The 25789-nt window shown below is 39.7% G+C and overlaps 1 protein-coding gene across 1 annotated transcript in view; it reads right to left on the reverse strand.

The window, feature by feature from the left end:
• Window positions 1-25789, reverse strand: part of MED12L (mediator complex subunit 12L) — a 326616-nt gene that overhangs the window by 297130 nt on the left and 3697 nt on the right. The window contains exons 2-4 of the mRNA XM_077826177.1: window positions 11203-11307; window positions 6271-6462; window positions 3541-3700 (exon numbers count right to left, since the gene is read on the reverse strand). Of these exons, the coding sequence (XP_077682303.1) occupies window positions 3541-3700; window positions 6271-6462; window positions 11203-11307 (457 nt within the window). The remainder of the gene's footprint in view (window positions 1-3540; window positions 3701-6270; window positions 6463-11202; window positions 11308-25789) is intronic.

Raw genomic sequence — 25789 nt, forward strand, 5'->3', positions numbered from 1 at the left:
TGTTCCAGTCCCCTAATCATTTTTGTTGCCCTCCACTGGACTCTTTCCAATTTTTCCACATGCTTCTTGTAGTGTGGGGCCCAAAACTGGACACAGTACTCCAGATGAGGCCTCACCAATGTTGCATAGAGGGGAACGATCAAGTCCCTCCATCTGCTGGCAATGCCCCTACATATACATTCCAAAATGCCATTGGCCTTCTTGGCAACAACGGTGCACTGTTGACTCATATCCAGCTTCTTGTCCACTGTAACCCGTAGGTCCTTTTCTGCAGAACTGCTGCCAAGCCATTCGGTTCCTAGTCTGTAGCGGTGCATGGGATTCTTCCGTCCTAAGTGCAGGACTCTGCACTTGTCCTTGTTGAACCTCATCAGATTTCGTTTGGCCCAATCCTCCAATTTGTCTAGGGCCCTCTGTATCCTATCCCTACCCTGCAGCATATCTATCTCTCCTCCCAGTTTAGTGTCATCTGCAAACTTGCTGAGGGTGCAATCCACAGCATCCTCCAGATCATTTATGAAGATATTGAACAAAACCGGCCCAAGGACCGACCCTTGGGGCACTCCACTTGATACCGGCTGCCAACTAGACAGGGCGCTATTGATCACTACCCGTTGAGCCCGACAATGTAGCCAACTTTCTATCCACCTTATCGTCCATTCATCCAGCCCATACTTCTTTAACTTGCTGGCAAGAATACTGTGGGAGACAGTGTCAAAAGCTTTGCTAAAGTCAAGGAACAACACATCCACTGCTTTCCCCAAGTCAAGGAACAACACGTCCACTGCTTTCCCCTCATCCACAGAGCCAGTTATCTCGTCATAGAAGGCAATTAGATTAGTCAGGCATGATTTGCCCTTGGTAAATCCATGCTGACTGTTCCTGATCACTTTCCTCTCCTCTAAGTGCTTCAGAATTGATTCCTTGAGGACCTGCTCCATGATTTTTCCAGGGACTGAGGTGAGGCTGACTGGCCTGTAGTTCCCAGAATCCTCCTTCTTCCCTTTTTTAAAGATGGGCACTACATTAGCCTTTTTCCAGTCGTCCGGGACTTCCCCTGATCGCCATGAGTTTTCAAAGATAATGGCCAATGGCTCTGCAATCACATCCGCCAACTCCTTTAGCACTCTTGGATGCAGCGCATCCGGCCCCATGGACTTGTGCTCGTCCAGCTTTTCTAAATAGTCCCAAACCACTTCTTTCTCCACAGAGGGCTAGTAACCTCCTCCCCATGCTGTGCTGTCCAGTGCAGTAGTCTGGGACCTGACTTTATTCGTGAAGACAGAGGCAAAAAAAGCATTGAGTACATTAGCTTTTTCCACAATCTCTGTCACTAGGTTGCCTCCCTCATTCAGTAAGGGGCCCACACTTTCCTTGACTTTCTTCTTGTTGCTAACATACCTGAAGAAACCCTTCTTGTTACTCTTAACATCTCTTGCTAGCTGCAACTCCAGGTGTGATTTGGCCTTCCTGATTTCACTCCTGCATGCCCGAGCAATATTTTTATACTCTTCCCTGGTCATTTGTCCAATCTTCCACTTCTTGTAAGCTTCTTTTTTGTGTTTAAGACCAGCAAGGATTTCACTGTGAAGTCAAGCTGGTCGCCTGCCATATTTACTATTCTTTCTGCACATCGGGATGGTTTGTCCCTGTAACCTCAATAAGGATTCTTTAAAATAAAGCCAGCTCTCCTGGACTCCTTTCCCCCTCATGTTATTCTCCTAGGGGATCCTGCCCATCAGTTCCCTGAGGGAGTCAAAGTCTGCTTTTCTGAAGTCCAGGGTCCATATTCTGCTGCTCTCCTTTCTTCCCTGTGTCAGGTCCTGAACTCGACCATCTCATGGTCACTGCCTCCCAGGTTCCCATCCACTTTTGCTTCCCCTACTAATTCTTCCAGGTTTGTGAGCAGCAGGTCAAGAAGAGCTCTGCCCCTAGTTGGCTCCTCCAGCACTTGCACCAGGAAATTGTCCCTACACTTTCCAAAAACTTCCTGGATTGTCTGTGCACTGCTGTATTGCTCTCCCAGCAGATATCAGGGTGATTGAAGTCTCCAATGAGAACCAGGGCCTGCGATCTAGTAACTTCTGTGAGTTGCCGGAAGAAAGCCTTCTTCCTTCTTCTTCTTCCTCTTTTTTGTCTCTGCTGTTGCCTGATTGTGTGCTTCCGGTTCCAAATGGGATGTGTGGTTGACCAGTTAGTTCATAACTCTTGTATTTGTAACTCTGAGGTTCTACTGTATTTTGTCCTGTCTCATACCTAGATTTTCTTTTTATTTGTCATTTTGCTGTACTGCGCCTAGCACAACGCAGCCCTGATTCTTGATTAGGGTTTCTAGATGTTATCATAATACAAATAACAAATTAGTACAAACCCACAAACAAGGAACAGTGGCAGGAAGAAGCTAGAGAGGGAGGATTTAGATAAGGGACATAGTGCTAGAGAACAGAAGAGAGAGATCTGCAGTGGGAATGGTGGGCTGGGCCCAGAGGAAATGGAAAATGGGTAGCGGGAACGAGATGGACCATACTAATGACTTAGCGATATATCAGATCAGAAAAATGGCATATTTCCCCCAGGACGAAGCTTGTTCCAATTATTATTTATGTTCTGGTAGTACCTAGGAACCACAATCAGCAGCACCCTTCTGGTAGGCACTGTACACACAAGGAAGGGAGAAGACAGCCCCTGCGCCAGACAGCTCACACTAAACTATTCTGACAACGCTGAGAAAGACATACAAGTCAGATCTGGATCAGGCAACCAACCTGTCTGTACATACAGAAAATCTGACATGAAATGTAATCCCTCCAGCATTGAACAGCCTACAAATATGTTTTCAAGTTGGAGTTCAGCAGGAAGACATAACAAATTCCCCATCTCTCTTGAAAGAGCATGCCATTCTCACTGTTCTTGAAAGCTCTTTAGATTTTCATGTTCACATCCATGGTACATTCAGTACTTGGCCCAGTACTTTTTGGTGCCAGAAGGTAGCATTCAACCCCACTGGTGAAATGAAAAGTGCTCCCACAATCATTTTAATACAATTATGCCTCAAATATAAACTTTCAAATTTAATTCCAGGCTTTTCAAAGTAACAGCTCAATTCACTCCAGGATGACATTCATCCTAGCATAGAAGGACCTCTGGCCATTTAAGCCTTTAACTTCATAATAAGAGGAACTTGAATGGATAGGCCCCTAGGTGAGCTCTCTACACTGGGATGAATGTCACCAGCAGATGATTAAAATACATTATATTCTTTTCACTAAAGTGATTAGAGATTTGGGATTTGATTTGACAGGTGGAGGGGTAATTGGATGGGGCAATATTTTGTATCTTATAGCACTCTGTATTATTTGATGGTTTCGGGAGGAGTGGGGGCCAGGGGAATAGAAATCTAAATGGAAAAAAAATAAGACTCCTACTAATCAATGAATCTTTGCTACATACTTTCCTAGCAACCCCAGAACACTGAACAGAAGGAACAGTTCCATTCAACTATTACAGTGCAGTTAGACATGAGAATTCTTGCTCATTTACCAATATTTGGATCGGTAGCCTGACGTTTTTTAATTTTAGCTTCAGATACAGCAGCATAGTAGGCACAGGTCATCTTGATCAGCCATGCTGCTCGCAGTAGTGGCACAGAATATTTTGCCAAATAAGCAAAGACATCCTCCTTTTTACTGAGAATAGGAACCTAGAATGAAACAGAAAATAAAATACTATAGCAAATCCAATGTAACCAATTGTAAGGAAACCAACTTGGGTTTCTATAGACCTTGACTATTTAATTCTAAAATTCTTTCTGAAGTATATTTTATGTTAATCCATAAACTCAGGAGATCATCTAACTTTTTGCATATATGTGGAATAATTTTGTAATGCATTTTGAAGCAATATCTAAGGAGGAAAACATATCCATTGAACACTTTTTCAAAGCAACTCATACTGTGGAGTAAAGCGTGAATGCTCAGCTTGCTGTCCCTGGTATAATAATGGCTGTTTTCATGATCTTTGACATTGACTGATAGCATTTTTTCATACAGTATCTCACAGGTGTTCAGTTACAGTGGTGGTCCATTCTGTGTTACTAGACACATGACAATGTTAGTATCCCTTTGTGGTGTTATTGGCAGGTCAATTATCCTAGCTGTTCAGACATTTAAGTGTCCTGGCCACTTACTAGGAAGCAAGAATATAGTCTAAAGGATCCTTTCAGTATCACCACTTCTGAGATTAACATTTTTTTAAGTTAAGAAATTAACCTTATTGGTTGATAATGAACATAGCTCTTATTGTAAAACACTCACTCCTGGCAATGGATGGTATATATTCTTATGCTATTTATTTTAGTCGTAGGCCTTGGAAACACAGAAACCAGAACCAAACTTGGTGTAACTCACAGCTCTGCTTAGGTCTCACTGTGCACAATCTTATTGTGGAATAAGAGTACTATATCTCAATGTAACTTAAATTTATAGAGTATTTCTGGCACCTTAGAGACTAACACATTTATTTGGGCATAAGCTTTTGTGGGCTAAAATCCACTTCATCAGATACACAGAGTGGAAAAAACATATCATATGGCCATCATGTGCCAGCAATGCCCCTCTGCCATGTACACTGGCCAAACTGGAGTCTCTACGCAAAAGAATAAATGGACACAAATCAGACGTCAAGAATTATAACATTCAAAAACCAGTCGGAGAACACTTCAATCTCCCTGGACACTCAATAACAGACTTTAAAGTGGGTGGCAATTCTTCAACAAAAAAACTTCAAAAACAGACTCCAATGAGAAACTGCAGAACTGGAATTAATTTGCAAATTGGACACCATCAAATTAGGCCTGAATAAAGACTGGGAGCGGATGGGTCACTACAAAAACTAATTTCCCCCTACTGTTACTCACACCTTCTTATCAACTGTTTGAAATGGGCCACCCTGATTACATTTGCCCCATTACCAAAATGATTTTTCCTCCCTTGGTATTCTACTGTTGAGAATAGCCCACTTCCACTTCAATTGAATTGTCTCGTTAGCACTGACCCCCCTCTTGGTAAAGCAACTCCCATTTTTTTATGTACTGTGCATATATACACCTGCCTCTGTTTTTTCCACTCCATGCATCTGATGAAGTGGGTTTTAGCCCATGAAAGCTTATGCCCAAATAAATGTGTTAGTCACTAAGATGCCACAAGTACTCCTCATTGTTTTTGCTGATACAGACTAACACGGCTACCACTCTGAAACCTGTTAAACTCATAGGTCACTCTTATACCACAATAAGATTGTCACAGACAGATTTACACCAAAATAACTAATGACACCAATTTAGTTATTTTGGTTCCAGTTTCCATCTCAAGCACTGTGTAAGATTTCCATAGCCACACTGACACTTGTCTTGATTGTCTCAATATTCCTAACTGATCAGAGTTTGACAGAATTTTTTCCTAGTTCCACACACTTCTTTTTTCAGACACATCATGCTATTTGAAAGAAACCTGAAAAGAAGCAAGATGTCTTCCCTCATCCTTGAGCTGCTGGAAGCTCAAACCTGAGCAAGATCTTAGGAGTAAGAATGGTGAAAGGAAAATAATTTACAAGAGATAGTAAGGACGTATTGGTGTCAATATAAAGGGTATTCAAGAGGGTGGGAGTAAAAGCAAGGTGTTTCTCTCAATACTGCATCAACCTCCAACACTTTCCTATTTTGTTATGAGAAATTTCTGTAGAGCAGAATTCTTGCACTGAGACAGAAAACATCTAAATAAAGTGTATACACAGAGAACCTGGTTACCCAAGGTTAACTATAGCCAAAGAGAAGTAAGGCAATTTGCACAAAGAACTTTACAGTTTAGATGGTATTTGGGAATCTTGCCTCTTTTCTTTTGAATGAGAAGATACAAAGACAAGAACAAACGTATCAAAGCATCCTCCTACTCCCATTGAAGTCAGTGGCAAAATCATATTGATTTCAGTGGGGACCCCAATTATAAAGTATGCCAATTTTCCCATTACTATACATCTCAGGACAGATTAAAAAGCATTTCCCCATGTGATGTATATAGAGTTGTCCATATCCACCTACACCCTTATTACACGATTAAAAGAAAGCCTACTTTGTGATCAGAATGAGATCAAGTCACTTTTTAATAAATAAATGCAGAAATATGCATTGGTTAATATAAATAAAGTATTACATAAATACTCCAACTCTGTAAAATCCAAGGAACATTAAAAAAGGGAGTGAAAATCTGTTTATACCTTTTTTGCTAAAATCGTCAGTGGTTTATTTCCTGCTAAATCTGTGAACCAGTTGTGAATTGCACTCTGAGAGCGAGCAGTAACCAGCCAATAATTATCTTTGGCATTTACTTGTGGTTTCTTCTTTCCTGTGTCCTGGAAAGTATTAAGTTTTAGCTTTTCTGCTAATATGCTGCTAAAATAAGCGCCAATCTGGTGGAAAAACAAAAAACACAAATATAAGACAACACAGTAAGTAAGCATCTATTGTACATTAACACACACAAGATTTCCATTTGAATAGAGGTAGTCATCACTCTAGTCTAAGCTATCAGTTTAATGAGCTTACACTTTAATTCCCTGGAGCTCGGAGCTGGAGTTTCCTTATGCTAAGCAGCAGAGCACCATTACTAGTCATAGGAGATAAGGGCCAACAGAGCCAAGCAGTAAATAAGAAAGGCTCTTGAAGATGCCTGATAAAGTTGAAAAAAAATGCAGTGCACACCATATTTCCAATGATTACACTATAACCCATACTTCCATGTCTCTTCAATAGAACATTATCCTCAATTTAGGCCCATTCCAGGAAAGAATTTAGAATTCTTCTAAACATTAAGTACATGAATAGTCCCATTTTAACAGGACTCCTCGCATGTTTAAAGTTAAAAGTGTGCTTAAATCCTTTGCTGGATCGAGACCATAATACAAGTCTAAAATAACTACTTTAACAGTAATACATTTCTCACTGTTCCTCGATCTTTCATCATTATAGCACGTTGTGTGAGAATGCACGTGCATGCCCCTTCCCTCACCCCACACACACCCTTTGCTTAAAAGCAAACTATGGGCTTGATAAATTACTGCTCAGCAAGCTAGGGTATCAATCTACAGCACACCAGCTTGCCATGCAGTAACTTCCCACGTGGACACTGTTACAATACAGTGAATGACTTAGTGTACTGTATTTTCAAGTAGTAATCTGCTAAGCCTCACTCCAGGACTTTCAGTGTGCTGTAGCAGTGTCCATGTGGGACATTACTATGCAGCGACCTAGAGTACTGTAGATTGACACCCTGGTTTGCCACACAGCATCTTGCCATGTAGACAAAGCCCTCAGTTATGACCAGGACAGTATTCAATTCCCTTCCATCATCAGTGATGATATTCAAACCTGAAAAGGTACAGATAAGCATATAAAGGTTCAAATGTATATGAAAATGTTTAAGCATAGATTCATGAGATTTCCAATACTTCTTGATTTCTTCTAAGTAAGGCTGTCAAGCAACTAAAAAATTAATCTCGATTAACTGTGCTGCTAAACAATAATAGAATACCATTTATTTAAATATTTTTGGATTTTTTCTACATTTTCAAATGTATTGATTTCTATTACAACAGAATACAAAGTGTTCACTTTATATTATTTTTTATTACAAATATTTGCACTGTAAAAATGATAAACAAAAGAGAGTATCTTTCATTTCACCTCATACAAGTACTGTAGTACAATCTCTTTATCATGAAAGTGTAGCTTACAAACGTATACAGTGCAAATATTTGTAATAAAAAATAAATATAAAGTGAGCACTGTACACTTTGTATTCTGTGTTGGAAGAGAAATCAATACATTTGAAAATGTAGAAAAACATCCAAAAATGTTTAATAAATATCAATTGGTATTCTATTGTTTAAAGGTCCAATAAATCGCAATTAATTTTTTTAATTGTGATTAATTTGAGTTAATCACATGAGTTAACTACAATTAATCGACAGCCCTATTTCTAAGCCAAAAATGCTCAAGGGAACTGCCTTTTACAGTATTTCAGCAATCTCAGGTTCAACCAACAGCTAAGGTTGCCATCCCTCCAGGATTGTCCTGCAGTCTCCAGGAATTAAAGATTAATCTTTAATTACAGATTATGTCATGTGACGAAACCTCAAGGAATATGTACAACTAAAATTGGCAGCCCTACCAACAGCAGGAAAAACAAAGATGCGATAAAGAAAAAAAAAAGTTATCCAAATTTATTTAGATCTCAAAACAAGTATTTCATCACAACATAAGATATTATAGATGGATATTTTAAAACCATTTTGTGGGGGGCTTTTTAATCTTCATGGAGAATGTTTCCAGGTGGTTAAGTTTTAATTTCAGCAAAAAGGCTTCAAAATAGACATTGAACACATTTTAAGTCGTGTAGAATAAAACGGCTTTAATAGCTCTGAGCATTTCCTCAGAACTGTTTTTTTTAAGTTTGTATTTTTGAATAGTTAAGATCTCATCACAGTACAATATTATTCAATGCAAGACTAATTAAAGGGTAAATGACACAGCAAGTGCCTGCAGGTAGCAGTTCTAGAGGATACGAAAGCCACAAGAATGTAGCACAAATGCACTAGTATTTTGTCAATACAAACAATTTGTATATGCATCTCTTAATATTTTAAAAGAATAAATTGGCAAATACCATATTTTGATATTTATGCTTCTCCAAACAGCTACATGTCCTCTGTGTACAAAACAGTTGATTACTTATCACAATAAAATCACTTTTCCAACCAGCCCTGAAGATAAGTGTTTTCTATTAAAAATTACAAATGCAATAAAGATTTTTTCATTTTGCTTGAAACTTCAGTTTTTCCATCAATAAATAATTCCTTCCCCCCCACCTCCTTTCCCAGTGGTAAAGTGGGGGAGGAGAACAGAGGAGGAAAAAAGAAATTCTCTGTTTCCTTTGAAAAACCTTGTTTTTAAAAAAAAATTAAGTTATAAGCTGTAATTATCATGTTAGAAGACTTTTACTTATATTTTACTGAGCTTTACAGTACTTTGATTTTTGCTTAGCTTTCTTCATAAAAAAAGTATGTGAAGATGTAGTAAATCCAATTCAAAACTACATTTTAAAAAAATCTTCATTTGAATAGAATCAAACAAGCAATGGCTGATGGGGAAGGTATTTCCTGGCAGTAAGTAAACAGCTGGACCAGTTAACGGCCCACCACAAGGCAGGTGTCTTTACACCAGCAATGATTACCTACAAGGAAAGAAAGTCATTCTTGCCTTTATAAACCATGAAAACATAAGACTGAACACAAAAAGTAATTACCTTTTTCAGGTTGAAATGTTACAATCTGGTATTATGTCAAGTAAACAGTATTCAGTTTTTAGTACCCTTTTTTCCACAGAGGGCTGAAAGGGACCACGAGAAGTTATCTAGTCCAGCTCTCTGTGCTAAGGCAAGAGCAAGTTTACATAGACCATCCCTGAACAGGTGTATGTCTAACCTGTTCTTAAAAACCTCCAATGATGGGAACTTCACAGCCTCCCTTGGAAGCCTATTCAAATGCTTTTCTTTATACCTAACCTAAATCTCCCTTGCTGCAAATTAAATTGATTACTTCTAGTCCTAACTTCAGTGGACATGAAGAAAAATTGATCAGAGTCCTCTTTATAGCAGCCCTTAACATATCTGAAGACTTATCACATTCCTCTCACCCCCACACCTAGTCTTCTTTTCTTAAGACTAAAGGAGTCCAGTGTTTTCTAACTTTTCCTCAGAGACCATGTTTTCTAAGGCTTTTATCATTTCAGTATCTTTCTTCTGGACTCTCTCCAGTTTGTCCATATCTTTCCTAAAGTGTGGTGCCCAGAACTGGACATAGTACTGCAGCTGAGGCTGCACCAGTGCCAAACAGAGCAAGACAATTGCATCCCATGTTTTACATACAATACTCCTGTTCATACACCCCAGAATGATATTCTTTTTTTTTATCAAACTGCGTCATTTTGTTGACACATTCCATTTGTGATCCACTATAATCTTCAGATCCTTTTCAGCAGTACTGCCACCTAGCCAGTTATTCCCCATTTTGTAGTTCTACATTGATTTTTCCTTCCTAAGTGTTGTACTTTGCACTTGTCTTTAAAGAACTTCATCTTGTTGGTTTCAGACCAATTCTCCGATTTGTCAAAGTCATTTTGAATTCTAATCCTGTCCTCCAAAGTGCTAGCAACTTCTCCCAACTTGGGGTCATCTGCAAATATAAGCAGAGGCATCTACAGGAATTTGACCGCTTTTGGAGGGTCCCCGCTGCAGCCGGGAGTAGCTCGCGCTCCCTGACACAGCCCCGGGGCCAGGAGGAGTTCTGCGCCCCTGCTGATTATTTGGGGGGGGGAGGACAGCGCGGCATGGTTCCGCTTGTCCCCTCCTGCGCATGCCCCATTATCCAAGTCATCAATGAAAATATTGAATAGTACCAAGTCTAGAACAGACCCCTGTGCAAATCCACTAGATACATCCCCACCCCACTTTGACAGTAATCCATTAATAATTACTCTGGGTATGGTCTTTCAACCAGTTGAATTACCTTGTAGTAATTTCATTTAGGCCACATTTCCCTAATTTGCTTATGAGACTATGTCAAAAGCCTTACTAAAATCAAGATCACCACATCTACAGCTTCCCTCCTATCCACTAGGCCAGTAACCCTGTCAAAGAGTTAGAGTGGTTTGGCATGATTTGTTCTTGACAAATCTATGTTGGTTATTACTTACAACCCTATTATTAACATCTGAAGGCCAGTACAGTAACCAGCTGAAGAACTGGAATTTACTCTCAACATTGTTACACTAGGTTTACAATTAACTTCAATACTCAGATTCTTATGCCAGAAGGAACCATTCTGATCTTCTATTCTGACGTCCTGTATAGCACAGGACGCAGAACTTCCTGCAAATAATTCCTAGGGCATATCTTCTAGACAAACATCCAATCTTGATCTACAAATATTAAGACTTTAGTGTAGAACAATCAGTGCAACAACAAACACCACTGTTGACTTACAAATTGTAGACTGCTTTCCCTCCCCCATCCTCCAAAAAAAGTAACTTAAATGGTAAAATATACATGTTTGTAAATCAGTATTCCAGCAAACTAACAAACCTTGCCTTACCTTTGAGGCATTTATGACAATATTCCTAGCAGATCCATGCTCATCTCCAGAGAAGGCTGGTTGATTATTGAAACCCTGCTTTACATTCACTGCAGTAAGTTCATCCTGCAAAGAGCATATTTTTAAGTTACGAAGAATTAAATTTAGAATTTAGGTTTTTTTAAATTTGATCATTCGCATAAACATATTTTTATAAAAGCAAGTCTTGGTGTGTCACACTGTATATTTTGCACGTAGACGGTGTATTCTCTACATATGCTTTCTCTAAAATTGTATGAAAAGGGAAGATGACAGTATGCAACTCTTGTTCCCATTTACATGAAATTGTTCTTCCTAATTCCAGATTTCCAGGCTTCAGCTCAAACCTGTCTGTATTTTTGCTGGAGCAGGAGGGTTCCTATAAAAAGAGGAAAGAAGGAAGAACAGAAACTGCCTGGAGATCAAATCATCCAAGTGTTGGGGACACTGGGGCATGGCCACTAGGTAACTCGAGGGGATGGAAGACCACAAGTGTCGATGAAGCCCCCTCGCACTAGGCCCAATTGTCCTTGGCCCCTCCTCCCACCTGGAAACACTCGCAGCAGCTCTGCGTACTAGGCCCAAGTGTCCTTGCCCCCCCCCCCCCCCCCCCCGCCCGGAGGCACACACAGCAGTTATGCTGAGAATCTGCAACAATATGCAGCAGAGTCAGACTGCCTGAAACTAAGCAAGGCCAAACAGGGCAGATATGGAAGAACAATGCTGAATAAAGCAGCTTTATGTATGGTTTAAGAAATGATACAGAGAACAGGGGCACTAGCTGGGAACTGGATTGGCTGGCTATATGGATACTTAGGGCAGCTTGCTATTGGATAAGTATGCTGGGAAAAAGGATGTATAAAAGCCTGTGTAACTTCCTGCTCTGTGCGCAGGATTTGAGATTTTATTCTCCCTGTACCTTTTTGCAGCTGCAAATAAGCTTTTCTGCTTCTCCACCCCGTTGTGATTATTGGGTGTAGCACACCGGATAGCGAACCAACTCCACCTGTTGTTTAGCCTCTCGGCACTGGGTGCCGGCAACACAAGTATCTGCGCATCAAGCCCACACACAATAGAACCAATATGGTTCTACTGTTTGGGAGAGGGGAGGACGTGAAGCACAGACAGAGCAGAGTGTGACTCCACAGTCTTCTGTATGCCATAGGGCTGAGCTCTGCAGCAGGGCGAGCTCTGGGTTAGCCAAGAGTGTGGCAGGACTTGACTACACACATAAATCCAGGTCCAGGAACTGGATAGATCCGCTAGCCACAAACCTCCATTATGGGGTACATGCAAGGCTAGGTGGACCCCTGCCTCTGTTTCCTCCATCTACACCTCTGCTTGCCTTTACTGGTAAGGCGGCCTGACACTCTGACCAAACTAAAAAGCATTCCCTTTTGGGGTAAACAAAGGCCCAAAGGAAAACCGCACAAGTCTGGAATTTTCCCCCTCTGCTCCAGTGTATCACAACAGCCCTTTTCCCCCTTCACTGCCAGGGTGCCAGTATACTACCACTGTCAGGCAGCACCACAGGGAAGCCTGCGCCACCCTCTAATCAGAGGCTCCAGCCTCTAACATCTTACAGCAGTAAAACAGCTGCCCACTCCATGCATAATTCTCTGTGACCCACTTCCTACACTGGCCCATCTCACCTCTCCTTCCACAGGCCTTAGCATGGCCCCTTACTGGGAACCCTGCTTGCTGGCCTCGAGTCACTGGAGAACCTCATCAGCATGCTGCTCTTTGTAAGTCTCTCTTCACACTGGCAAACAAGACGTGGTACCTGCCTTTTATATTCTGCTTCCCCATTCCCAGCAAGCCTTGCTCTCAACAGTCACACAGTCCCTCCAAAAACCGTAACTCAGAATACCAACTGAGACCCAGTGATAGAGGTGCCAGGCCTCCGGCTTGTCTGTTACATACAGGTTGTATTCAGCATTACAGCCAATGAACTGTACTGATCTGCCAGTTTTTGTTGTTGTTATTAGTTTGGTTTTCTTTTGTTCTGGTGGGGAGTGAGAGGCAAAAGGATTCCATGGCCTGCCTGTGTTCCCATCAGCTCCAACACTGTTTCCCCATGCAAAGCCCTTTCACGTGAGGCACTAGAATTTCTCTACACACAAACATGTTTACAAATATATTTTTCCCCAAATGTATCATCTTAGGAGAATGACCGAACATAAATATTTAAGCTGCCATCACTACCACTGCCTTCCATTATCAGCACTTACTCCGCAGATGACCCTATTATCGGTCTCACTGCTCTTGGCTGCACTACAAGGGCCATTTTCTAAAATGACATGGTCTTCATAAAGAAGTTCTCCAGTGTATTGTTAAAGCCAAACATGGTCTTACTACACACACAAATGTAACCTTTCCATCTGCTTCGCCACCCCCTTCTTCAAAGATGTATTTAGTTTGGCCCGTAAAAGGGAAATCCCATGACAAAGTTGTTCTACATACAGTTTAGGCCCTTCAAGACTCATGTCTGAAGAGCCAGTAGCATTTATCCCACCTCTCCAAAGATGGCTCCATATTTTCAAGGTGGAGGGGCAAGAGTTAGGTTTACTTCTCATTGCTAAATGGAGCTATATGTCTGATCCTTGCCTCTCAGTCCTTCTACCAATACTACAGAAAAGAGATACTGGCATCAAAAGTTGCGGATGCTGCATATCCAACAACACGGCTACACTCCTGAGCTAATTCTGGCACTTACCTGAATGCGTCGCAATGCTCAATGACCAAAAGCTTTCCGAAGGTATTTAAATGTTATACCATCCAAAGAGCACAAGACACATTTCAGAGGCACCCAGAACTCTTATTATTTTTGGATTAGAAACCTGAAGGCTTTCAGCTGAAGCTGTAGGAAACAGAAGGGATAACATTTCTATATTTTTATGCACTTGTGCTGTGGCAGCTGGGCGCATGACGCAAGTTAACAAAGAACAAAGGAAACTGTTCACCACAGAAAGCACAAGCAGCACTGTTGCTTTAACAAGCCATTATAAATATCACAGGGACAATCAATAACCAGAGTAGATCTGGACTAAAAATTGTGTCTTGCATGGCCTTCTGAAAAAAAAAAAAATCAGTGAATTTGAAAGCGCTCTTGGATTGCCCAAAGCAGAGCGCTCCCACAGCTGGGGACTCGCTGCTCCAGCCCTTCAGATCACATATCTAGAAACTGTCAGCATCTCACGTGTTGTGATGGTGCATAGAGAGACACGATGTCAGACAGAATGAAGAACTTTACAGATTAGAATCAACGTCTCCAATTGCTCCCAGAAACAAACAGGAAACCAATGCAATTCAGAGAGCAAAGGTAAAAATATGTTCCCACTACATTACAGAGGCAGCTTCATTCCGACTTGAGATCTGTGGCAGGGTTTAAGAACACCATCCTATGTAGTCCTGCCCCAAGAGCAGAGAGCAAAAACAGCATCTGATTTATGACAGGTACAAAGAGAAATGGTCTGTACCATATTTTGCTTTGCTGAAACTTTCTATGCAACCATTTCAGCTCGGTGGCTGAAACCACAACTGAAACAAATCTTTACTATCCATACTGAAACAGCCGGAATAATCAGCTACAACGAAGCAATGGTGCCCCTTTTGCAGTTCAACCTACTTCTTCTGGAGTCAGAGTAGCAGCTGTGTTAGTCTGTATTCGCAAAAAGAAAAGGAGTACTTGTGGCACCTTAGAGACTAACCAATTTATATGAGCATAAATAAGTGATGAAGTGAGCTGTAGCTCACGAAAGCTTACGCTCAAATAAATTGGTTAGTCTCTGAGGTGCCACAAGTACTCCTTTTCTTTCTTCTGGAGTGTTACTTTTGCAGTAGGAGTATTACGGTGAGAGATTATCACTACTATAAAGTTTTGACAGTGACTTGATCTTACAGAGATTTATGCTTGTATTTACATTAAACAAGTGCACAGTCCTATTAATGGGACAATAAGAACTCAAAAAAGCATGAGCAATCCCACTGAGTTCGGTGAACTAATCGCATGTACATACCTAGGTCTTTACAGGTTGGGGGTGTAACTTGCCAATTAAGACCTGCTCTAACAGCCTCCTCCAACTCCCTAAACTTCACCAAAACTAAACAAATACTGTGCCAGAAGAATTTTTTTTTTCCAAAAATATATGGACTATAATCTTTTTTGGCAAAACAGTCTTCCAAAAGGAGTTTGACCTAGAAACTCCCCTTTTGGTTTATTTTGTTATCCTCAACAAGGAGCAGAGCTTTTGAGTATTTCTGGGAAGTCTGAAGGGTAACATAGGAATTATTCACTACAGTATTTTTGAATTTAAGAGAACTCTGAACACTCTGCAGGATTTATGAAGCCAGCCAGAAACACTAATCTGAATTCTAAATGAGTACAACAAAGTGCTAAAACCCTCTTCCCACCTACACTATCCACCAAGACAGCCTTGAAAATTAGACCAACCAAGAGATGAAAGCGATCAAAAGGATTCTAAATAGGGCTGCCAAACAATTAAAAAAATTAATTGCGATTAAGTGCGCGATTAAAAAAATTAATTGTTATTAATCACACTGTTAATAACAGAATACCATTTATTTAAATATTTTTGGGGTTTTCCTACATTTTCAAATATATTGATTTCTATTACAACACAGAATACAAAGTGTACAGTGCTCACTTTATATTTATTTTTTCTTACAAATATTTGTGCTGTAAAAAACAAATAGCGTTTTTCAATTCACCTCATACAAGTACTGTAATGCAATGTCTTTAGCATGAAAGTTGAACTTACAAATGTAGAATTATGTACAAAAAATAACTGTATTTAAAAATAGAACACTGTAAAACTTTAGAGCCTACAAGTCCCCTCAGTCCTATTTCTTGTTCAGTCAGTCAGACAAACTAGTTTGTTTACATTTGCAGGAGATAATGGTGCCTGCTTCTTGTTTACAGTGTCACCAGAAAGTGAGAATAAGCGTTCGTATGGCAGTGTTGTAGCCGGCGTTGCAAGATATTTACATGCCAGATGCGCTTAAGTTTTATATGTCCCTTCATGCTTCAACCACCATTCCAGAAGACATTCATCCATGGTGATGACGGGTTCTGCTCGATAATGATCCAAAGCAGTGCAGACCAACACATGTTCACTTTAATCATCTGAGTCAGGTGTCACCAGCACAAGGTTGATTTTCTTTTTTGGTGATTCAGGTTCTATAGTTTCCGCATCAGAGTGTTGCTCTTTTAAGACTTCTGAAAGCATGCTCCACACCACGTCCCTCTCAGATTTTGAAAGGCACTTCAGATTCTTAAATCTTGGTTTGAGAAATCTTTCATTTGTACCTTCTTTGCGTTTCATCAAATCTGCAGTGAAAGTGTTCTGAAAACGAACACGTGCTAGATCATCATCTGAGACTGCTATAATATGAAATATATGGCAGAATGCAGGTAAAAGAGCAGGAGACATACTATTCTCCCCTAAGGAGTTCAGGGTTTTTTTTTAACAAGCGTCATCAGTATGGAAGCATGTCCTCTGGAATGGTGGCCAAAGCATGAAGGGCATATGAATGTTTAGCATATCTGGCACATAAATACCTTGCAATGCCAGCTACAAAGTGCCATGTGATTTCTCAATTTCAGGTCACATTGTAAAAAAGAAGCTGGCAGCATTATCTCCCCTAAATATAAACAAACTTTTTTGTCTTAGCGATTGTCTGAATAAGAAGTAGGACTGAGTGGACTTGTAGGCACTAAAGTTTTACATCTTTTTGTTTTTGCATGCAGTTATGTAACAAAAAAAATCTACGTTTGTAACTTGCACTTTCATGATGAGATTGCATTTCAGTACTTGTATGAGGTGAATTGAAAAATACTATTAATTTTGTTTACCATTTTTAAAGCGCAAATATCTGTAACAAAAATAATATAAAGTGAGCACTGTACACTTTGTATTCTGTGTTGTAATAAAAATCAATATATTTGAAATAGTAGAAAAAACATCCAAAAACACTTAATAAATTTCAATTGGTATTCTATTGTTTAACACTGCGGTTAAAATTTCGATTAATTGCAATTAATATTTTAATCGCAATTAATTTTTTTGAGTTAATAGTGTGAGTTACCTGCGATTAATCAACAGCCCTAATTCTAAGCAAACAAATAAAATGTAAAGTAAGCTGCAAAGAAAAATAATATATTTGTTACTGTTACTGCTCACTGCATAGATGACCTCAAAAGGTTTTGCTGTTTGTCTTTTTATTTTAATTCTGCTTTTTTGAAAATCTGTCCGTAAGTGACATTGTGTTCCAATATCCTACATACTGTTGACCCATGGCATGAGTTGAAGTTTAAGTGGTACCACAATACTGTAGTTCTTTGGTTTGACTTTTCTTGGTCAAACAACAGTTCAGATACAAGAACTTTAAATGAATCCATGCCTCACACATATTTAGAGCTAGGTGGGGCTTCAGAGGAGTGGTTCACTTTTTTATTAATTTCTTTCCAATCAGCTTTTGATTTTAATAAATGAAGTTTAACATACCAAGAACAGAGATCAATTAATCCAGGTACCAGATACCATCAAAAGATTCAAATATATCACACTAGTTTAATTCAACCAATCATATTCATATAACTGAACACTCATCATACTGGGAAGGTTAAAAAATTCAGAAATAAGAACTGTATCCCACTCTTGTTAATGTCAAAGAGAGATATCAATTCCTTTAACGGTGCAGGATCAGATCCTAAAAGTACAACTTTGTTAGAAAAAAATGCCAAGCAAATTAATTATGTAACATCAGTAAAAAACTTAGGGCTTGTCCACACAGAGAAGTTAGCGTGCAGGAAGCTAGCATGTGAAATTAAAGTGCACTAGTTACTCTGCACAAACACCCTGTGTAGACACTGATTAGTACATCTCCAATTAAACTAATGCACACAAAGGCACTCAGTGCACAGTAAGTGTCCACACAGCTAGTGCACACCAGCTACCGAGGCTTTTCTCCGTGTAGACAACCCTAAATTGTACACAACTAAATGTACAAAGGTTGAGCATGCTATCACTTGGTTTAGCTTGAAAATCAAGCCATCTCCAAGCAACAAACACAGGAATGCCACACAGTGCTGTCACTTATGAGGAGACACACTGTACTGCACTGCACTGGATTTTGCAGGCTCTTGAAGGGACGTCAAGCCTGCTTTTAAGATGTCAAGCAGCGCCCCCAAGCAAGCCCAATCAAGATTTAAAACTGTTTTGTAGTTTTAAATAGTCATCCGAGTAGCTGAGCTCAAATTTTATTAAATCTTAATTGCTTTACAGAGCATTTTTGAGATCCATCTATGCATTCAGAACACTCATCTCCATAGTAGCTGAGCATTTATAAAAGGTAAGAAATTTTGAAAAGGATAATACATTAGAATGCTGATGTTCAGAGCATCCTCATCTTCCATAGTTTGAATCGAAGTTGCAGTTGTTCTACACCTCGAAGAAAAAGTCAGGCCTTGAACTTATTTCTGTCCTTCATTATTACACTCCTCATATACTGTCATTGTATGGCAGAGTCTTGCAACACCTACCAAGTGCAGTCAAAAGAGCCTTCAGAATATTAGCACGACAATCTGCTGGGTTTCCCAGAACTGTGAGCCAGTGTATTACCCCTCTGAGTCTCAGCAAGTGTGAGCTTTGCTGTGGCTAAGCTATGGTTATCCCCCTTGTCTTGCCAACAAACTTCAGGACTCTACCAGTCCAAACCTTGCCTAGCTGGTAAGAATGAGTGAGCTCCAATTCCCGAGTACCTCAGATATGTCTTTCTCTGCGGTGCTTAGCCCCTCTTACAGTAGCACCCACAAAACTTTACTGCTCCTTTAAAGGGATAGTAAAAAGCAGTTTATTAACGTAACTGGGGTTAAAACTCTCCACTTCAATCACAGCATTTTGAGTTTGTTTATGGTAAAAGTAAAGCAAATTCATTAACGAAAGGACATAGTTTTAAGTGACACCACGTATAAGGAATAAGGTCAGAAATGGTTACAAACAAACTAAAAATATGCTTCTATGATTAAAAATCAACAAAACTAGAGTCTTCTGTTCAAAGAAGTTTCTCTCACTACATAGCTGGCCCGGCATAGCTGGGCATAGCATAGTTGGCCCGGTCTTTAGCCAAGACCCAACACACAGAGCTCAAAGCACTTGGTTTCTTTGATTCCATAGATAGATAGAAAGATAAAATAAGTGTTCTCTCCCATCTTTTTATAGGCCAGTAAACCTTTGAAATATATTCTTTGAAAAGTATGACCAGACAAAACTTCTCTCTCCTGCTGGGGTGTAGACACCATGCTGTCTTCTCCCCTGCTTGTTAGCTTTGTTTACCTTATACGTACCTTCATTGTCTCTGTCTGACAACCAGGCAGGTCAGACAAGCAAATACATATTCCTTTTTCTAGGGCAGACTGGGTTTATGCATTGCTTGCCAAACACATTTTAACAGAATTCCAGCACACATTTACAACTCTTTGTACAAGCCCCATATATACACCATGCAATGATTTTCAGGACCAGCATGTTACCAGTTTGTATATGATACCTTCCATGACAACACCTTTTAGATAAATATCATGACAACAGCATATGAAGTGCATTGAGCTGGTCAGGCCAGCTGAGTTTTATTGTTATGTACCAGGGAGCTCCTTGCCAACTGGCATCGGGGTGCTCCTAGGGTCACAATTAGTACATGACAGGCCTACTTCAATTAGTGTTTTTGAATCCAGAGAGAGAACACTGAATACAAATACACCATAAATAATTATGTTCAAACAATGTTAAAGGATCACTGTGGGGTACTTCAGACTATATAGTTGTATAAGAATTTGTTTTTAATTTGCTGAAATCTGAAGAGACTCTTTTGCAACGTTCTCCAGTAATGTTTATCACCCAGTCACTGCATCATTGGGCTAGTGAAGGAGAATCAGAAAGTAAATTACTAGAAAATTACAGTGAAAAATAAAATGGGAACTGCCCAGTGTATTTTGACATCCAGGCTAAATGAAGCATATGAAGTAAACAGACAGCAGAACTGGTAAATGGCAAATTAGATTTAAAATTATTTCAGTTTAATAGTGTTATTAAAAACAACGGATTTTTAAAAATGTAATTTTTAACCTGAGAGAATCCTTCAGAGGACAAATTTAAAGGGGACCAACTTAAACCCACAAAAGAAAGGAAATGCAAAATAACGTTCTTTACACATTCTTGTGTCTAGAAGATATTGCATAATATATAGTAGTCACATTCAGCCACTGTGGTATGGCCCCCTGCAATCTAAGTACAACAGGCATAAGAGGACACTAACAAACTGGCTCATGTGCGTGGGTGTCATAAATATAAAGGGAAGGGTAAACCCCTTTGAAATCCCTCCTGGCCAGGGGAAAGCTCCTCTCACCTGTAAAGGGTTAAGAAGCTAAAGGTAACCTCGCTGGCACCTGACCAAAATGACCAATGAGGAGACAAGAGACTTTCAAAAGCTGGGAGGAGGGAGAGAAACAAAGGGTCTGTGTGTCTGTCTATATTCTGTCTTTGCCGGGGATAGACCAGGAATGGAGTCTTAGAACTTTTAGTAAGTAATCTAGCTAGGTACGTGTTAGATTATGATTTCTTTAAATGGCTGAGAAAAGAACTGTGCTGAATAGAATAACTATTTCTGTCTGTGTATCTGTTTTGTAACTTAAGGTTTTGCCTAGAGGGGTTCTCTATGTTTTGAATCTAATTACCCTGTAAGGTATCTACCATCCTGATTTTACAGGGGGGATTTCTTTATTTCTATTTACTTCTATTTTTTATTAAAAGTCTTCTTGTAAGAAAACTGAATGCTTTTTCATTGTTCTCAGATCCAAGGGTTTGGGTCTGTGGTCACCTATGCAAATTGGTGAGACTTTTTATCCAACATTTCCCAGGAAAGGGGGGGTACAAGTGTTGGGAGGATTGTTCATTGTTCTTAAGATCCCAGGGTCTGTAGTCACCTAGGCAAATTGGTGAGGCTTTTTACCAAACCTTGTCCAGGAAGTGGGGTGCAAGGTTTTGGGAAGTAGTTTGGGGGGAAAGACGTGTCCAAACAGCTCTTCCCCGGTAACCAGTATTATTTTGGTGGTGGTAGCGGCCAATCCAAGGACGACGGGTGGAATATTTTGTACCTTGGGGAAGTTTTGACCTAAGCTGGTAAAGATAAGCTTAGGAGGTTTTTCATGCAGGTCCCCACATCTGTACCCTAGAGTTCAGAGTGGGGGAGGAACCTTGACAGTGGGACACTGCCGTCAACTGGATAGAATCAGAATTACTGGCTTGTGTCTCATCGGTCCTGTACGTAGAGCCCTGCAAATCCACAGATATCCACGGACCATTTTTTCAGATTGCGTATCAGACGCAGATACAAATTTTGTATATAGAGCCCTACAAATCTGCGGATATCTGTTTTACATCCATGGATGCGGCTATCCAGACCATTTTTGTGGATCACACATCAGATGTGGATACAAATTTGTATCCGCATAGTGCTCTACCTATGTGTCTAAGAGCTAAGGAAGTTTCTCTTAAGCTGAAGTGGTAGAAGCCTGTGTTTCTGGAAAAGGAAGATGGAGTTTCTGCCCCCACCCTTGCTGTGAAGGCTCAAATGCACAATCCAGCACTAACAGGTACTTGTTTTGCCACTATTTACAGTACAGCTACAATAAATACTTTCCATATTAAACTCTGGATTCTCTTCCTTATGTGAATTATGAAGTCTGGAGGGGTTTTTTTTTTATTTTATTTTAAGCATTTTACATTTCCACCTTTTTTCTTTAGTACAATATTACAAGATAGACAAAGCATTATTCCCAGTCCATGACGACTTCGATGATGCTTTGAGTGGCACAGAGCCACACAAAGCCTCAGGACACTTCAACACAACTTCAATGCACTGTTGCACGGAAGAGAAGAGATTTGATATAGTACCTGGTTACAGCTTGAACTTCGTCAATTTACAGCATAGAGATGTTGGGGAGAGTTCTCCTCCTCTCTGGCTCCCAACTGTTGGTTTTCCCCATAAGTGACAGTGACCTGAGCCACTGTATCATGAAAATCCTGACTGATCCTTAACTATAAACATGTACAAAACTTATCACTAAAGTGCAAAATACATTAGTTATATGTGTTAATTAAAGTGTCCATTAAATTGGCTATATTTCCATTTGCAGAAGTTGCTGCTGGGGAGGTGTGTGTAAGTAAGTAAATGCACGACTGATTAATTCAACATGCCATCTTGAAACACACCTAACAATTTCTTTCCATGTGACTGATGAGATTTCAAACAGAGGTGTGGTCATCTTTCAACATATATGAAGGAATTAGTGCTATCAGTTGGATTTAGGAGATAAAGAAATACAGCACACAGTGCTAACATGCTGTAACATGGTATTTCATTGATGACACTACACAAAGCAACTACAAGGGGTTAGAAATGAGTTATTATGAAGCTGTGATTTATAGTGGTTATGAAACGGGATTGTGTGCCAGGAACTCGTGTGTTCAAATCACATTGACACCCTAGTGACCTTGTGTAAAGCATTTAGGGCTGATTCTGCCCATGGGCGCAGAATGCAACTCAACACAAGGCTGGTATAGCCAGGGCCAGACCCTCATCCTCTCTGTAAAACAGGAACACTTAACTACCTACCACATACAGTTGCTATGAGGATTAGTTAACATTTGTAAACCTCTTTGAAGAGATAAAACATAAACCCAGAGAAAATAGCCGTGTGTGTGTGTCTCTCTCTCTCTCACACACACACACACACACACACACACACACAAGCTGTTTTTGAGATGTACAAGGATGCATTTTAGTACACACCAAATTTGAGAGTTCTATATCAGAAAGACAACATCTCCTCTATCATGGGAATTAGGATTACAGCACAATATTAAGAGCCTGACTCAAAGACCGCAGAAGTCAATGGGAGTCTTTCCACTCACTTCAGCTATCATCTACCTCATGTATCTGGGTTTTTTCCTTATAAACTATACCGGCACAAATACACACATATAAACTGCATATCTAAAGGAAGGTTCAGGTCTGAGAGTACACATTTAGATTGTCTTTCAAACCTTCACATACCAACCTTAATTTTAAAATGGGCAATTTGAGGCTTCTCCCCATCCCCCGTAAAATACTAGGTGTGATTAGACAATACTTTGAGCTGTCAATATTTTTTTTTAAAAAAAAAAAAATCACATTTTGAGCCACACAACTGCAAAACCATTTGTGAGCTGGGAAGAGTTTTGTTATTATTTCAGGTATTTTCTCGCTCTCATATTAAATGTGAATAGCAACCTGTTTCTGTCATTTGCTAACAAATTTGTCATGGACAAGGACTAGTACACTGAAAGTAAACCTGGATTGCATTTTCAGACTTACTGGATTACTATTAAACATTTTAGAAATGCTCTATGTAAAAAATTAACAGTATACAAGCTGTTATGATCAGCTTCTGTGTTTTTGTGTTTATTCTTCCAGTCTAAGAATGAAAACAAAACTGAGATAAAAAATGAAATACAAAAATGTAGAATTAAATCCAGAGTATGTACCAATAAGGACAGGTGAATGAGTCAGAGCTGCACATGTTCAGCTACATTTGTAATGCTATCTTTATATTCTCTGTAGGCATTTGTAAGGTAACAGACATTACTGAAAAAACAGATGTCTTAGCTGATAAGCATGTATAATGTCTCATTAATTTCAGCTCTGGCCTAAACTCTCACAAAAACGTATTTCCTTTTTTCAACCGGCAGCAGCGACAGACAGAGGGATTGGATTTGGGGGCCTTTACTCCCAGGCTAAAGTAGTAGTTCGGATACCCAAACCCTTCCTAAGTAAGGCCACAGATAGTTCTCTGAAAACATCCACTTAATGTGAAGCTGCAGTCAAAAAAGCAAACAGAATGTTGGGAATCATTAAGAAAGGGATAGATAATAAGACAGAAAATATCATATTGCCTCTATATAAATCCATGGTACACGCACATCTTGAATACTGCATGCAGATGTGGTCGCCCCATCTAAAAAAAGATATATTGGAATTAGAAAAGGTTCATAAAAGAGCAACAAAAATGAAGAGTATGGAACACCTTCTGTATTAGGAGAGATTAAAAGGACTGGGGCTTGTCAGATTGGAAAAGAGAGGACTAAGGGGGGGGGATGAGATAGAGGTCTATAAAATCAAGACTGGTGTGGAAAAAGTAAATAAGGAAGTGTTATAACACAAGAACTAGGGGGTCACAAACTAAAATTAATAGGCAGCAGGTTTAAAACAAACAAAAGAAAGTATTTCTCCACACAACGCACAGTCACCTTCTGAACTTTTTACCAGAGGATGTTGTGAAGGCCAAAACTATAACAGGGTTCAAAAAAGAGCTAGATAAATTCATGGAGGATATGTCCATCAATGGCTATTAGCCAGGATGGGCAAGGATGGTGTCCCTAACCTCTGTTTGCCAGAAGCGGAGAATGGGCGACACGGGACGGATCACTTGGAGATTACCTGTTCTGTTCATTCCCTCTGGAGCACCTGGCATTGGTCTGACCCCGTATGGCCGTTCTTATGTTCACGTCTATACTGAGATTTTAGCCACTGATGCGGCTGCCCTGGCACAAATCCCCAGCATATACATGGTTTATAGTAGTGCAGCTGATTTATAACTGAGATCAAGAAATAACTCCCTAAAACAGATGAGAAAGCACATAGATAACATATTATACTAGTTACCTCTTATGGACAATGCAATACATTGCAAGTGGGTGGGGGAGGAAGCAGGAAAGGATTAGTCTTAATGTTAATATGGCAATTAGTGCTTTCTAGGGTAACTATTCAGAATGGTGCTTCCATTACTTTGGAAAGGGAAAAACACTGAGCTCTAAAGCCGAGTGTATCAGAGGCTGTGAAGATTACACACTGAACATATTAAATGGATCTGCAGAGCATGAGAGAAAGGAGTGATTTACATGTACTTTCAAAGGGCCTAAGAAGAATAGGCATGTTCTGAAACCGCATAAGGGAATCGTGTTGGGATAGATTTCCCTGTTATGCTAGATGAAACAATTCAGTATCTGAAACAAAATAAAGTATTGGTTATGGATGTAATGGGAGGCATTTTAAACCTAAGAGAACTGAAGTTTGGGAAGAGTCATGCTGTATGCTTCTAGTTTGGAAAGAACAACGGAAACCCCTTCCTTACTGGGGGCACTTCTTAAATACAACAGTGATGTGCATGACACGAAATTGTTATACTTTGAATTTGATTCTGTAAATCATTTTGAGATTTAATAGTCTCCTTCATACAAGTTTTATAAGGATGAAATTCTATAATGCTTTTTAAGTCAATGGAACTACTTATATGAGCAAAACAGGGAGGACCTGGCCCTAATGCTGTATTGTATTATTTAGGTTAAGTGTTATGCCTTAGATCTGTGTTAGACAGCATTTAATGTGAGTTGAGTTTATTTTAAAGGGACACTGTCAACTTGAAATCTAATAAGCATTTTTTTAAAAAAGG

The sequence above is a fragment of the Eretmochelys imbricata genome, chromosome 9 (assembly GCF_965152235.1).
Source record: "Eretmochelys imbricata isolate rEreImb1 chromosome 9, rEreImb1.hap1, whole genome shotgun sequence".
Classification (NCBI taxonomy): Eukaryota; Metazoa; Chordata; order Testudines; family Cheloniidae; genus Eretmochelys; species Eretmochelys imbricata.